Genomic DNA, 16,159 nt, shown 5'->3' with positions numbered 1-16,159 from the left:
CTGGCTGCGGTGCCGTCGCTGCGTGCCCTGGCTGCGGTGCCGTCGCTGCGTGCCATGGCTGTGGCCGGGCTGGCATCCGTGGCGCTGGCAGCACACGCTGTGGGCACAACCGCCTTAACCAGGAACAGGCATCGGTGTCAGGCAGGAGGCACATGGGTAGATCAGAAAGTTCACATTTGGGCAGTAGTTACCCAGATTGAGGTATGTGATGACTTTTTTTTTTTTAATTTCAAAGCTTGTTGCAGTACCTAGACCAGAGAAATGTGCTAAGTGCTTACAAATTCTTAGCTACTTGCTAAAATAGCAAAATCCCCAAGGATTAGTGATTTTCAGGGTTTTTAATTGTTTTTAAAACAGGAAAATTTTAAAATAAATAAATGTAGGTAGATTTAAGACTACTTTGTGAAATTCAGTTTTGATCATAATTTGGTTTTGCATTATATGCATCAAAATGTGCAAGGAATCAGAATCACCTGCTCTCTTGATATAGGTATCAACTGAAATTGATGGAATCTGATATGGCATTGGTGTTTGGTGGGGTTTTTTTTATCAACTTGCCAATTTATCTAATAGCTTTTGAACATTGTCTGTTCCCCGTTCTCCATGCATTAAATTGCCTTATGCCCAGGCCATTCCTCTCCGTAATTCTGTCCCTCTGCAGTCAGGTGTGAAATGGAGAGCGCGGGGTCGGAGCTGGGGGAGCTGCCGAGGCTGCGGCCCCCCTGCTCGGCCCCCCTGCTCAGCCCCCCTGCTCAGCCCCCTCCCTTCCAGCCTTCTGTCAAACACATCTCTCTGGCCACCTGTGAAACGAGCAGGTCCCCACATTTTTCTTTATCTACTTTTCTTAAGTAGCCTAAATATAATATTCCTTTAAAACACAACTAACTCGGTTGCTGATTTTTAGGAGAGATTTTGTCCTCAAGGCCTTCACATTTGTGTTTTTCAAAATATGTAACTGTGTATTATAACAGAAATTTTAAAAAACAGTTATAAGCAGCACTGACAGATTCTTTAAACAGAAGATTAAGGAGTTTATTTTCCTTTAATGTTTATTTTGTATTACATCTATCTGTTCCTGAAAGTGAACGGTAAAATGGTCTTTAAACAAAACGAAAAAAATGTAGAAGTCCCAGACAGCTACATTTTCAGTCCTGCAGTACCAGTATTCCTGCTGCGACACATCTGAAACTGAAATGGAACAGGGCAGGGAAAAGGTTTAAGATGCTGCTGCTCGGACCCTCAGGCTGTGGATGTTTGCATGCTGCCAATGTGCAAAACCGTTCTTGACAATAAATACAGTTGTACAGGAGCTGAAGGCTGGTGTGTAGAGCCAGAGGCGAGCGTTCCCGAGCTGTGCCCTTGCTGGGAGCACAGGAACGCTGTTTCCCTTCGGGAACTTCTAAAACCGCTGGTTTCATTCTGTGAAGTTCTGGATAGAGATGGTGACCTGACCAGGGGGACAGTCAGTGCTGCGGGAGCTCCTGGGCGAGTCTTGAGGTGTCTCAGCCAGTTCCATGGTAAATGTAAATAGGCTTTATGGAGGTCTCATCCAAGAAACTGGAAAAGTGCATGCAGACATGAGTAAGAGAAGGGGTCGGGAGCGCAGCTGTGGTGGTGGCTGGGTAGCGGCAGCAGCACAGGGAGCACCCTCCGGCTCACGGTCTCGTCCCACCGGGACAGCCCGTTCACCAGTTCTGCTCCCGAGCCCCCGGCCTGCGGCTCCGCGCTGAGGCTGGGAGTCACGGGTTTCCCTTTACTCAGCATCTGAGTTTGGTGTGTTCGCTCACAGTTGACTTCTGCAAATGATTTGACCTTCATCTTGCCCTGAAGTGGCCATGCTGCCAGGACCGAGCGGTAACGTGGAGCTGCAGTTGCGCGTTTGGCATTTGATCAATGCTGGCGCAGTCCTGCCAAGCTGGGAATGGGGATACCTGTGTCATTAACTATTCCTGCTGGCAACAGATTGGCTTAAGGATATTAATATATTTTCCTTTGGATGTTAAGGTTGATAAAGCAGGCAAGTCTTAACAATGTGTTCTTGTTCACCTCTTGTTCTTTTGGGGCAAGACCGTAACATTTTCTTTATACATAGAACGTAAATTTCCCATTGGAGTGAGTTTTTTGGTGGTGGTGTTTTTGTTAGAACTTCAATATTTTTTAAAATAAAGTTTAAATGCCAAAATAAACTGGCATAGTGCTTATTTGTCAGGAGAAGCTATAGGAAGCTTGTTAGTAGTCGCATACTTTAAGAGAGATAACTTTGTTAGGAGTGATAGCAAGACATATTTCTTACTTCCAGATCTGTGCCATTAAAGCTGTGAGATTGTGGGATAATTGAGCTTTTAATGAGGAATGAGTTACAACTTGAACCAGAAGCAAATGCTGCCATTACATCCTGTATAAGCACACCTAAGAATATTGACTCAGTCTTCGATATTTCGAGTTGCTGTTCTCCTGAGTAACTTTGTCCAACTCTCTCTTTCCGGGGGGAGCAGTGCCAGAACAAGCCAAGGCCAGTGTCAGCCAGTCCCAGCCCCAGCCCGGCCCCTCCAGCGGCACTTCCAGCGGAACCAGCACCACCAATAATGCCAAGCGGGCCCCAGCCAACCCCCAGCAGCAGCTCTTGCCTCGATACCCTCCTCGGGAAGTACCACCGCGATTTCGACACCAGGAACAGAAACAGCTTCTGAAACGAGGGCAGCAGTTACCGCTTATAGCTGCAAACCTGGGATCGACTCCTAAAGTATTAAACGGCCAGTCGGGAGGCAGCACCGTCACAAGTAAACAGCCCGTGACCAACGGAGAAGTGCCGAACAGCAGCAAAAAACAGCCAGGTGAGGGGAGGTACCTTGCTTTCTTTCATGAAAATGGAGTCGTTTAAATTCAATTATCAGTGAAATATTTGACCTAATATTATTCAAATTTTAAATGTAAGCTGGAGCATGATGAGTGTTTTCCTGTGTCATAGCTTAATATTAAACATCGCAGGAGGGTTTCAGCCCCCTTTGTGCAAGTTTTGTGCTGACATGTTAGACACCCAGATTGCTCATTGTTCCAGTGGTGCCCAGTAGAATGTCTGTTTCTGAACGGGTGTTGAAGCCAATGTGACCCTGTGTTCTGAAGTTCCCGTCCTATCCGAATAACGATCCGAGCGTGGGCATGGTACAAAGCATCTGTTTTGCATCGGGTTTTGATAGATCTCACAGGGAAGGGTCTTCCCAGAGCCTTCTGAACAGCATCTCAAGACTGGTTTTTTCTTCATATCTGGAGATATAGATCGGGTACAACTTGTTTAGAACAGCAGAGTTGCTTTTTCTTGTTAGGTCAGAGGTTTTTCTTTGTTCATCTACCTGAAGTTTGGTTGTCTTACAAAATGGATCAAACATTACCTTTATTACTATTACTATTTGAGTATAGTTATCGTTTGTTATTTTGGCTTTTTAACATTCTCTTCAAGTACCCTTTTAAGAGCAGTAAACTCATCTGTTACATGTGCATTGTTTGCATTCAGTGACTGTACTAGCATGGAGTGCCCCAAATTTTGGTGACAATAAAAGCAGTCTATTTTTGGTTGGAAAAAAGTAGCTTTCTTTATAGGGATCTAGATTTTCAAAAGGATTTGGTGTTAGTGCATGCTAACACTTAATACACCGGGCAAGTACTTTCTTATTTTTATACTTGTATTTATTTTTTGACATGCACGTGGGAGTCATGGTGTAACTTGCTCCCACAGATAGTTTCTTCTGAAACTTTACTGAATTCCCAGTGTTTCTCAAAATCAGTGTTTTATACACTACAAAGGATGTCACATTGAGCTCCTTCAGTTACAAAAAAGATTTCTGGAAAATAGCCTTGATACTTTAAGTTCTAGTTCCATTTGGAGCTGCTCTGGTCACTGAATCCTGAAGCAGCAGTATTGAAGGTGGAAGTGAACAATCAAAGCATTGGAAGCAGTTCATCCGTGTGCCCCAGGAGGAATGTTTCCGATGTTACTTTCCAGTATTATTTTTGTAACATACTGATGGAACTCTTAAACCATTCCAAGAAGTGATTTTTAAGTAGTTCTTGGTTTGGTTTGTTAGTTTGTTTTGCTTCACCTGTGTAATTTTCTTCTTGTCCATAGTCAGGTTTAGATTAACCTTTCATACACCCACTTCCTTCTAAGATGAAGCTTTTTCTCCAGCATATGCCCTTTACTGGTCAAACTGTGTGGTAGCAAGTAGTGATTTAAATTAAAAATCACATGTAAACTTATTTAAGAAATATTACACTTTCTACAACCTATTAAACCTCCTAATTGTACCTGGAGGACTTTTTGAGTATACTGGCCTTCATTTCCCATGTTTTGTAAACACCAGCCCAGTATTGAGTTGGTCAGGTTCCCATTAGTGTGTTGTGTTCTTCCCAGTTTTGCCCGATTTTGTGCTGGTGTGGCCAGTCCTGGGGCTGGGACACGTCACCGTGTCCCATGCGGTGCTGCCACTACGGAGGCAATGGCTTCACCGGGAGCAGTTCTGCGGTTTGAATAGTATGTGAGTTATCTGAATAACGTATCTACATGTCCAGCTGGGGAGTGAACGGTTCTGAGAGCCCTCAGGGGAGAGGAGGGTTGGCCAGAGTTCCTTCTTTCTTCGGAAGATGGTTGTGTTGTCTGTAGCGCCCCGTGGGGTCCCTGTTGGCTGTGTTGGCCGAGGTCACTGGTCGGGATGGACCAGCGGGTCCTGAGTCTGTGCGCTGGAAAGATCTGCCCTCCGGTATAACCAGCAGTAACGTCTGGTTCGGATGGTTTGTCATGTTCTTTGAGAAATGTGGGTAAGATGATAACATAAAAGAAAATAATACCTCAGTACTGGATTTTTGTCCTGGTTTCAGAATCCTTTGTGCTGAACTGCCAGGGAGGTGATGTGGAGGCTGTTGACACCTTTGGAGCTGAAAGGAAATCATCCCGTTTGCTGGCCCAGCCTTGCTCTCCCCAGCTCCTCTTGTAGCCTCCAACAGCAACTTCTGGGTGCTCTCCTTGTCGTTGTCTCTGAGATTAAAAATCTCATTGCATTTGACTTATCCGTAGATCCCTTCCTAATGAAAGAATATCCCTATAACAGGCTATTTGAGTTAACAAATTTTATACCTTAAGAGAGTATCTTTGAAAATTGTTAAGTACTTGACTTTTTTTTAGAAGCATTATTTAATGGATATCAGGATTGGTGTGTGTTTTAGGGCTAAAAGAAAAACTGGAGTTTGAAATGTTGAAGTCAAAATTGCTGGAATGGTTAAGAGCTGCAGTTGCTGTATCTGCCGTTCCCTGGAGCAGGATCTGTCCCAGCTCAGGGCTCGGTCTAGCTGGGTGCTGGGTGCTTTGGAACAGCCAGGGAACGCAAGTACTGCACAATTTAAAGTCTTCCTCTCATTGCCCTGCCCACACTACATTTTTAAGTCTCTGCTATTGGGAGAATTTTTGAATTATATCAATGGGGAAAAAAAATCTCTAGTGTTTTGTGTGGACAATAGTCTTCTGCTTTGAAAATTAACCCACTTTCTTTAGAAGATTAAGCAGGGGTAGACCTGTGGGTTGTTTTTCTTCTGCTGGTTTTTAGGACATTTGGCATATCTTTTTAATAAAGACACGTCAGTGAAGCTCACGCCATGTAGTACTTCTGAAACAGACAGTCTTGTGCCAAGCTGGTTATTTTAAGAAATAGACATAAGTAGCTCTTTAGCAGAACATTTTCATACCCAGCTCAGTTGTTTGTTTTATTGAAATTTTCCGCCATGTCTAAACTTTAGGTGAAAGGAAGGTCTGGAGTGCTGCCTTGGTGTGTTTGTTTCCCCCTGTGCTTGGTAATGCATCGGAATAGCCAGGTGCTTATTCCACAGTGAAATGGTTCACACAGCGAACTGCAATATTCGCCAGCACTAACTGCTCCCAGCTGCGGCCAGCGAGGAGAGGACGGAGCCCTGGGGCTCCCACGTCGGTCCAGCCCGGGGTTCCCCGCTTGGCGCGGGGGCTTGATCCTCAAAACCGTGGTACAGCCAAAGCCTTGGGAAACAAAAGATTCTTCCTGTACCTTCAGGGTTTTTTCTTGGTTATTGCAGGAGCCAGGGAAGGAGTGAGCAGTTGGGATTTGCAGCTAGTAGGGACAGAGGTTGATTTTATCTGGGAAACATGGCCTTAGATGTAACAGTGATGGTCTCCAACTGTAAAATGAATGAATTTGAAACATTCACTTTGGTTCCATGTGCTCCCTATAGGACACTGAAGAGGCAGAAGTGATGCAAGAGTGGTCAGTGGAAGTTCGTTATCGCACACTGAGGTTCAGTCAGAGCTGGACCGTACTTAGTTATTTCCGTTTGCTAAATCACCTGGCAAAAGAAGGACTCTCAGCTGGAGAAAGTGTGCCATTCAAATGAGATACAGGAACTTGGTCAAGTTTCAGGGCTGACCTCTGAAATTCTACGTTAGTACAGTCAAAACTTAACTGGTTTTGATTTCCATTATTAGAAATTCTTCATCTTATTTTATATAAATCAAACTTCTAAAATCAAGGAGGTGTTAAATTGGATAATTAAATGCCAAATGTATGAAAACTAACTACTAGTGGAAATACTTAGTAGAAGCAGGCAAATGGCCAATGAACGGATGTGCTGCGAGAGGGGCAGCTCAGAACTGCTGCTCACCCCCGTTCCAGCCGGCTCCCGGAGCCCTTTCCAGCAGGGCTGCCCAAGGGCTCTGGGGACTGTTCTCAAGGGGCCAGTTTACTGCAGTAACACTTCAGTAATTTTCTTGCTTTTTTTTTTTTTTTTTGTAGGCATGCCTCCCATTCGGGACTTGGTGAGCCACTCCCCTAACCAGTCAGGTTAGCTATTTAAATCTCACCTTGGTTCGCACTACGGGTGTTTGTAGTAGTTATGTGTTTCACGCAACTTTGTCTGATTTTTTTTTTTAATTAATTTTTTTATTCTTTGGCTTATGTTTTTTAATAGCATGTGCTGTGTGAATGACTGACTTAAGTAGACTTGCTCTGTGCCATTACATATTACATTTGGTTAAACATTTTTAATTTTCAAAAATGCATCAGAATTCATACCAAAAAAAAGCATTTTTTCCTAAGGACCAAAGGTACAGTAATTGGCCAGGTACAGTGTTGACAGTCTGTGGGTACCAGTATGTACTGGAATTGGAAAAGGAGATGGGGGCGTTGAGATTCAGGTATTTCTTCATTTACACTTCTCAGTCCTACTGTTTAGTTTAGACCATGTGATGATACTTTAGAACAAACAAACTACTGTAGAACATACATATGGTTTCCTGCAAACATTTCCTGCAGGGTAACTCATAGCTAGAAAGCATTAAATTATTAAATTACTGAAAAGATCCTAGCAGATTACTGAATTGTAAGAAACTCAGGTTTGTGTAAATGGTTTTTTTTGTCCAGGATTTAAGCAGCAAAAGTTCAGTTGTGGCTTCTAAATAGTTTTGGGAAGAAAACCAAGAGCAGCACTGCAGGCTGCTCCCGGCCGGTTTTGCAGTGAACCACACGTAGGATGTTGTCAGCTGTAAATTTTCAGTGTTGAGGGTGTTCTTGTGTTATCTGCCAGGTATGAAAAACTGGAGATAATACCTTGTGTATTTAGTATTTGTATACTTTCAGGAGTTTGTGGGTTGTGGAGATGCAGACAGGAGTATTTCAGAACAGCAGCTCATACTGGAAATCACTTACATGCTTTTGTGTCCAGGAAAAAGATTGTTAGTCAGGGTAGTTTTGTATATAATCAGATAAAATTCTGGATGACTGGAAATTAATCATGATGTGCTGTTTGTATCTGCTCGTTACAAACTGTGTTTCTCGCGTTGTGGTTCTAACGGAACCCCGATTGCTTCAGCTCTCTCCAGCTCCCCCGTCCCAGTGGCGGATCCCGCTCGGGGCTGCTCCACGCCGCCTGCTCTTCAGGCAGGGTCTTGGCTTAGATTCTTTATCACTGGAGCGTGAATAAAGCTGATATTGATTAAATGTTAGTTAAAAATAGACCAGAACTTGTTGTGCATCAGTGTAATACTCAGTAAACTATCCACAGTAACTTAAATGTGAGCTGTTTATTTGTCCCTAAGCGTTGGTAATTGTAGCTTTTTGTCACTGTTGGCTCTGTCTGTTAAAGTGAACAGGTACAATTTCATGAAGGTATTTGGGCAAAGCGACTATACCTTCCAGTCTGATGTAAGGAATGTGCTGTAAAATCCGCTAGGAATGAGCAGGAGCTATAAAACCTCTGTTCTCTTATCTCTAGGTACATATATTTTGAATATTCGAAGTAGAGGCAAAAAAGGGAATGTTACAAAGAAAAGTTGACATTTTCTTTTGTTGAAATCCCGTATGTTTTAATGGGCAGAGCGATGCAGTTTGCTGTGTATCCAGCCATCGAGCGTACACTAGTGTGGTTATTCTTTCAGCTCAGGCAAATACTGAGCGAAAACACTTCACTGGCATTTTATACTTGTGTTCTGTTGCCAACTTCATTACTATTTTTCACACTTCCACAGCCTCATCTTGTGTTGCACCTGTCTGGCTGTGTTTTGATGGAACGGTTGCGGGGGAGTTCTCTGCAGTGAGGCTTCAGACATAGGAGATGAAAATCGATAGTACTTCTTTTGTAGCAAATACTCCTTGGAGCCTGTATTTAACCATGGAAAGTTTATAAGTGAATTAGGATGTATGGCTTCTTGAATCCCAGACATGATCAGCTTATTTATTGAAAAAGAAACAGTAGTTCTCATATAAATGAAAATGAGAAGTATCAGTTCAACTACTGCGCTTAATCGGTACTTCTGCGGGAGCTGAACTTCACATTGGTCGTGTGGGTTTTTGATCCGATTGTTGTTGTCTAAAACACAGTATCTTAAATAACTTGTATTTAGAAATCATAGATCGTGTATTTTAATGGGTTTGCGGGTGTGCGCGTTTCTCTGGCTATTGTCATATGGCAATTGGTACTGCTAGGTCAGTCGAATATCCTGGTTAGATTTCTGCTTTTCAGAATATCTTTGATTTTATATAGTCTTTAGGTTTTTGTATGTATGTTTTTACAAGATACTTTGTATATGGTGCTATAGAGTATTTTTTAAAAGTGTGCCTTCAGGAGTGGCTCTTCGTGCTGTTGTGAGTGCGGCTGTGTGTGCTGGTGTGAGTGGTGTGGGTGACGCGTGTTCTCAACATCTGTACTCAGAAGCTTTCTCTGGCATCTTCAGTGACCCTAGTGTTAAAATAAGTAGAATAATCCTTGCCTTAGTATCTTGAGACTATTTCACCTCTTCTGCTTAATGAAGTAATAATACTAAATTTATAAGAATGCTCTTGGACTTTCCTTCTTCTCTTTAGATTTGAACCACAGTGCTCTAGGATCCCATTATGAAAATTCTCACTGGGGACCAGTCTCTTCAAATAGCGACTCCAGCACAAACTGGGACAAAGTTATTGTAGACGGCTCTGACAAAGAAGCATGGCCATCAATCACGGGCAGTGACCCAGAGCTGACTTCAGAATGTATGGACACTGACTCTGCCTCTAGCTCTGGCTCAGAGAGAAACCTCGTTATCATGGCTTCAGGGAGCACAGGTGGTGACAATGATGGCATTCGAAACGGCATTGGACACGGTTCTCAAAATAAGTTTGTGGTTGGTAGCAACAGCAATAATGTGGGCAATGGAAGTATTAATGGGCCGTGGGGTTTATCCCATGGAACCATAATAAGCACATGTCAAGTTTCTGTGGATGCTCCTGACAGCAAATCTGAAAGTAGCAACAATAGAATGAATGCTTGGGGCACCATAAACTCTTCATCAAATGGAGGGTTAAATCCAAGCACTTTGAATTCAAATGGCAACCATGGTGCCTGGCCTGTACTGGAGAACAATGGACATGCCCTGAAAGGGTCTGTGGGTGGTAGCGCTGGCACAAGTATTCCGTGCAGTACCATAGGTCAGATAGCGAATAGCCAGAGTGTTAACTCGAAAGTGGGTGGTTCAGCCCATGGTTCCTGGGGAAGCCTTCAGGAAAATTGTGATTCTGAAGTAAATGGTACAAGGAAGGTTTCATTCAGTGGGCAACCTCAAAACCTTAACACTGAAATGAATGGACCAAATAACACTACTAACTTTATGACCTCTAGTTTACCAAACTCTGCTGGTTCAGTGCAGATTAACGAACTGCCTAATAATACAGGGCACGGGGCCTGGCGTGTGAGCACAATGAATCATTCTCAGATTCAGGCCTCTCCAGTTACAAATGGCACTTCCATTTCTCATCTTAGCAACGGTGAGGCGAAAAATGGTGGCTCTTACGGTACTACATGGGGTGCCTATGGTTCTAATTACTCTGGAGACAAATGTTCAGGCCCAAACAGCCAAGCTAATGGTGACACTGTGAATGCAACTCTAATGCAGCCGGGCATGAGCGGGCCTGGCAGCACTACCTTTCCAATGAGCGGGAATAAAGGAGGAGGGGTGTGGGAGGCAGGGCCAGGCAGCTCCCCGAACGTGCCTTGGGGAGCTGGGAATGGGGCCGGTGCTGGTGGGAGTAGGAGAGGATGGGGCAACCCTGCCCAGAACGCTGGCACCACCATTTCAAACGGGGAATGGAGTAAACTGCCCCCTAATCAGCATTCCAGCGAAGGTGTGAATGGCAACAGCAGGAAGTTTACAAATGGGTGGAAATCTGCTGAGGAGGATGAGCTCAACAGCCAGAGTTCTGCTGCTTCTCAGATCACTGAGCAGAGCAGCGCATGGGCCAAACCAGGTACGGGGGACAGTGAAGGTAGTTCGGAGAGCACTGGATGCCATGAAGACAGAGTAACTACCGAAGGACAGAGTCGGGAGAGAAGGAAAGTTGACCAGCATACGTTACTCCAAAGCATAGTGAACAGAACTGACTTAGATCCACGTGTCCTTTCCAACTCTGGTTGGGGACAGACTCCAATCAAACAGAACACTGCCTGGGATACTGAAACATCACCGAGGGGGGAAAGGAAAACTGACAATGGGACAGAGGCCTGGGGGGGCTCTGTGACACAGACTTCCAGCTCAGGGGGGTGTGTGGATAGACCTAGCCCTAATAATAACGATACCTCATCTGTATCAGGGTGGGGAGATCCAAAGTCTGCTACAAGGTGGGGAGACTCCAAAGGGTCAAACAGCCAAGGGGGGTGGGAGGAAGATTCTGCTGCTACAGTAATGGTCAAGAGCAATCAATCATGGGGAAGTGGCAAAGAGGAGAAGTCGTCTTGGAATGACGCTCAGAAGATCAAACAGGGATGGGGAGACGGACAAAAGGCCAGCCAGGGTTGGGCAGTTCCTGCCGGTGATAGCTGGGGCGAAAACTCACGAAGTAACCATTGGGGTGAGGCTAAGAAATCCAGTTCGGGAGGAAGCGACAGTGACAGATCAGTATCTGGTTGGAATGAGCCAGGTAAATCAAATTCTGTCACTTGGGGAGGTAATAATACAAACCCAAATAATTCTTCAGGATGGGATGAGCCTGCAAAGTCTAATCAGAACCAGGGCTGGGGAGACCCTCCGAAACCTAATCAGCCTCAGGGCTGGGGGGATTCATCCAAGCCAATCAACTCTCCAGAATGGAACAAACCCGATGTTGGCTCCTGGGGAGCTCCGGCTGCCAGCACCAAAGCCCCGGGCTCCGGCTGGCTGGGGGGGCCCATGCCAGCGCCAGCCAAGGAGGAGGAACCCACCGGCTGGGAGGAGCCGTCCCCCGAATCCATCCGCCGGAAAATGGAAATTGATGATGGAACTTCTGCTTGGGGCGATCCGAGCAAATACAACTACAAAAATGTGAATATGTGGAATAAAAATGTCCCAAACAGTAGCAGCAGTTCAGACCAGCAAGCACAGGTACATCAGCAGCTACTGTCTTCAAGTGCCATGTCTAGCAAGGAGAGCAGTTCGGGTTCTGGTAAGACTTGCTTTTACGCAAATTTGAATCTTTTGATAATTGTTAAACAATTATTTTGTTCTTGCTTCATATAACAGTAATTTAGTTTCAAAGCGGAAAGGGGAAGGTGCCAGTGAAGTACTGGTTTTATTTGTAAAAAAGTAACAGCAGTGCTTGTAGATATTTGATATTTTAATACAGATTGGAAGATCTGTTACAGTTTTAAATAGCTTGAGTAATAAAGACTAGACAGCTCTACTTGAATTCTGGGGTGTGGGAGCACAGAGAAATTATTTGAAGTAGTATCTGAAGATCAAAAGTATTTTTCTTCATTAGATTCTAAAACGATTAAAACTTAACGTTGCCAAGAGCCGTCCCAAACCAGCGCTGGGCTGCTGCGGGCAGGTGGAGGGTGGTGGTTTGATACGGACTCAGGATCAGACTTTCTGATCTTGCAGTTGGAGAGCCCTGAATAAAGACGCTTGCAGAGCAGCTCGCATGGTGTTCAGGAAGTGGTTTGTGCTCTGTCTCTTTTTCAGCTGCAAAGAGGAGTAGCTTAAATATGAGCAGCTTGTAGGAACTTCGTATCTTGGAAATTTGTGGTGTTGTCAGAACGTAATTCTTTACATACGCAACTTGTATTTGCGGGGGGGTAATGGAACAGCTTACTGTTGTAATAATTACTTTCACGCAGAATGTAAATATGTACTGATATGCTTTTTATTGTATGTTACGGGTCTAGAAAAGGCAAACGTTTTGAGTCTCTTTAGATAGATAGCCTTTTAAATGCTGTTTAAAAACCTGCCAATAACTTGTACTGCTTTACAAAGGTTGGGGAGAGCCTCCTGCTCCAGCCACTACTGTAGATAACGGGACTTCGGCGTGGGGAAAGCCCATGGACACCGGCACCAGCTGGGGAGAGCCCATCGGCGACGCCGCCGGCACCTCTGGCTGGGGAAACGCTGCTCTGGGGCAACAGGCTCCAAATAAACCCGGTGAGTGAGTCCTGCGCCGGCTTGGAGGAAGGTGAAATACTGCTCCAGAAGCTTTACTTTTTGAGGGCTTTTTTATCTTGAAGTGAATGTAAAGCTAACTTGTGTGTAAAGAGCAGTCAGTTGCTACTGAAATGTTAATGTGCTGGATTTTTTTCCCACCCAGGGCCTAAATCTATGCAAGATAGTTGGTGTGGAGATGATATGCAGCTGACAGGCAGTCGTCAGACCAGCTGGGAGGAAGAGGAGGATGTAGAAATTGGAATGTGGAACAGCAGTTCTTCACAAGAAGCTAACCCATCTTTAAATTGGCCACCATATATGAAAAAAATGCCCACAAAGGTAATTCTGGCCTGTGAGATGTCAGGCCCAAACCTAAGAATGCAAGTTGGCCATGGAGAGGAAAAAATTTTAAAAAAGCAGTGAGGTTCCTGAGCGCTGCTGCTCTCCTGGTTGGTAAAATACCCCCCAGAGGAGGTTGAGTCAAGATTTTTGCACTGTTGTCACTTCTAAAAGCGAATTCAGAACAGATTGCTGCACCGAGTACCGTTAAGCTTTAATCTTCATTCATAACATTTTATGGTGTGATTTAAGTGGTAGGTGGTAAACATCTTCTGAGTATCACAGGAATTCCTTTCTGTTTTTAAGGGAGTAATGAAAGGTGGAAATAAGCAAGACGAAACATGGATCAATCCATTCATTAAGCAATTCACGAATCTCAGTTTCTCAGTAAGTATCTCCCTTTACCTGGTTTCACCGCTGCCTTGGAGTGTTGGTTAAAATGTACAAGGGTTAAAATGCTTCACTGCCTAATGTTCACTTTCATAGTATTTTTCGGTTCCTTTCTGTTTGTCTCTCCTCTGCCACCTGTCCCTTTTCTTTACATCCTCATTACAAACAGACCTATTTATTGATGAAAAGTGTGTGAACATGCCCAGGTGTTCATCTGGCAGTCTGCTGGTTTCCTGAGTGTAACATGAGTATTTTGGTGAGGAGACCTGTGTTCAATGGCGTAACTGCTAAAGAGAGAAAATGCTTCAAAACAGCAGCTGACTTGTCTTGATTTTTTTTCTTGAATTGAATTGAATTAGCTTGAATTGAAATAGTATATATGAATCTCTTTGGTTTAGCTTTTAAAAATATTATTATTAAATAATGATGATTCATTTTATTACTTCAGAGAGAATCACCAGAAGAAACCATACAGAGCAATAAGATGGACATGTCTGGAGGTAAGAACAGGAGAACCTAGCTGGGCTTTATTGCTTTCCTTTCCAGTCTCTCTTTTAGTTTAGATCCTTCTGTAAATTACTTTTTCAAAACTATATATAATATATATAGTTATAGCTACATATAGTTAAATATACATTTCCCTAAAGAAAAGGAATACCCTTGTAGAGGAAAAAAATAGTGCGTGTGAGTAACGCTACACACCTGAATCATCTGGTTGCTCTAGTAATATTATCCCTAAATCAAGCTGAGCTTATGTATTAAGCTGACATGACAGAATGTTCGCAGGGTAGGCGGGTTGGTTCCTGCAGTGTGAGTGTCTAGATTGCCTTCTGGATGCCTTCACCAGACATACCCAGAAATGTTCCCAATACCACACTTGCTCGTTGTCGTTCATTCTTGGAAACACATTTTCAGTTCTAAGAACTAAATTAATACTGAACAATTATTTTAGAAATGTTTAAACCTGAGTATAAAATTACACTTGAGCAGTTTTAGCTTTATTTGAATCGGTTGAATTTTGTGATTCCTCTAGCTAATAAAAACCAGTATAATTCTTTAATACATAATAACAATAGATTATAATGATAGGGTACTTAATTAAAAGTAATTGTAGCATTGCAGTTTTTATTGTCGTTTGATACTACTTCAAAGCCAAGACAATGTTTATTGCTACTAAAAATAAAAGTTGCATTCACAACTGGAAACTCAAGTTTAAACTATTATACTTCCTTGTTTTTAAGGGAAAACTGAGAATAATATTTGGTGGAGCCTAGCAAAATCTGGTGACACTTTGCTGATTCCAAGTTTTAAGTTGTCTATAGCCATTGATTTGTAGTGTTTCCTTTACCTTTTCAGTAAAGCCCAGATAGCTTAAAGCTGAACTGATGTTTTCTTATAGTATAAACTGATGTTTTCTTTTGTTAGTATGTAGCTTGAAAGCAGCACTAGGTCAGCCCTTCCTAAGCATGAACTGGTTTTGGAAAAGTGAATACCCTGCAGTGTTGTAGCCGCATCTCTCGCCTCTCGTAGGGTTATTGCAAGACAAACGGATGGAGATGGATAAGCACGGCCTGGGGGTTGGAGATTACAATCGTGTGGTTGGAAAAGGCCCCGGTTCTCGTCCTCAGATTTCCAAAGAGTCTTCCATGGATCGCGGTCCTTACTTCGATAAGGTCAGTGGGTGTCTTGGGGGTGGACACTTCTGACCTCCCTTGACTCTGCATTCTAAGTAGTTACTGTCTGCTCCTCACCTTTCTGCGTTGAATGGAGAGGAAAGTTAGGGCTTTCTTGTTAATCTCTAAGATATACTTTATTCTTTTTAACGTACTGATATATAATAGTAGCACTTTCTGCAGCCCGTTTGCAGATAACTAACCTGATCTCTTTTGTTTTCTGCCTGTTTCCTGCTGGTGCTGGACTGTCCTGTGACTCTTCCCTTCTGTGCCCGGCCATGGTTTCTCCCTCTGCTTGCTTGCTGGCTGGTTGTTGCGCCTCGGTTTGTCTGTCCCATCAGGATGGCATTGTAGCAGACGAGTCCCAAAACATGCAGTTTATGTCCAATCAAAACATGAAGCTTCCCCCTTCAAATAATGCACTACCTAACCAAGCCCTTGGCTCCCTAGCAGGGCTGGGTATGCAAAACTTGAATTCTGTTAGACAGGTAAGGCTGTGTGCATATCCTTGGCATGTTACTTGACAGCATTGAATACCTTTTGATTTAACATCCTAGCTACCGATGTGTTTGTGTGTTTCATTTCTAATTCAAATGTAGAGGGGTGGGAGAAGCAGCATGAGAGGTTCGTTGTCGCTAACTGTGCGTCCTCTCCCCAGAATGGCAATCCCAGTATGTTTGGTGTTGGTAACATAGCAGCACAGCCCAGGAGCATGCAGCAGCCTCCAGCACAACCTCTTAATTCATCTCAGCCTAATCCACGTGCTCAAGTGCCTCCTCCATTACTGTCCCCTCAGGTAATTCACTATATAGAACATTCTATGTAT

General features: G+C 43.7%; 1 protein-coding gene across 9 annotated transcripts in view; it reads left to right on the top strand.

Annotated features, from left to right (window-relative positions):
- Nucleotides 1-16,159, top strand: part of TNRC6A (trinucleotide repeat containing adaptor 6A) — a 47,100-nt gene that overhangs the window by 19,531 nt on the left and 11,410 nt on the right. For 5 of the 9 annotated variants that reach the window (XM_065645230.1, XM_065645228.1, XM_065645225.1 and 2 more), the window contains 9 exons: nucleotides 2,496-2,834; nucleotides 6,807-6,854; nucleotides 9,372-11,957; nucleotides 12,767-12,931; nucleotides 13,095-13,270; nucleotides 13,577-13,657; nucleotides 14,109-14,160; nucleotides 15,191-15,333; nucleotides 15,992-16,129. In XM_065645230.1, the coding sequence (XP_065501302.1) occupies nucleotides 2,496-2,834; nucleotides 6,807-6,854; nucleotides 9,372-11,957; nucleotides 12,767-12,931; nucleotides 13,095-13,270; nucleotides 13,577-13,657; nucleotides 14,109-14,160; nucleotides 15,191-15,333; nucleotides 15,992-16,129 (3,728 nt within the window). Of the gene's footprint in view, nucleotides 1-2,495; nucleotides 2,835-6,806; nucleotides 6,855-9,371; nucleotides 11,958-12,766; nucleotides 12,932-13,094; nucleotides 13,271-13,576; nucleotides 13,658-14,108; nucleotides 14,161-15,190; nucleotides 15,334-15,674; nucleotides 15,822-15,991; nucleotides 16,130-16,159 lie in introns of all 9 variants that reach the window. The other 4 variants (XM_065645233.1, XM_065645229.1, XM_065645232.1 and 1 more) reach the window with 3 other exon arrangements.

The sequence above is a fragment of the Caloenas nicobarica genome, chromosome 14, assembly GCF_036013445.1.
Source record: "Caloenas nicobarica isolate bCalNic1 chromosome 14, bCalNic1.hap1, whole genome shotgun sequence".
In the NCBI taxonomy this organism is placed as follows: domain Eukaryota; kingdom Metazoa; phylum Chordata; class Aves; order Columbiformes; family Columbidae; genus Caloenas; species Caloenas nicobarica.
This window is presented reverse-complemented; position numbering and strand designations above follow the sequence as displayed.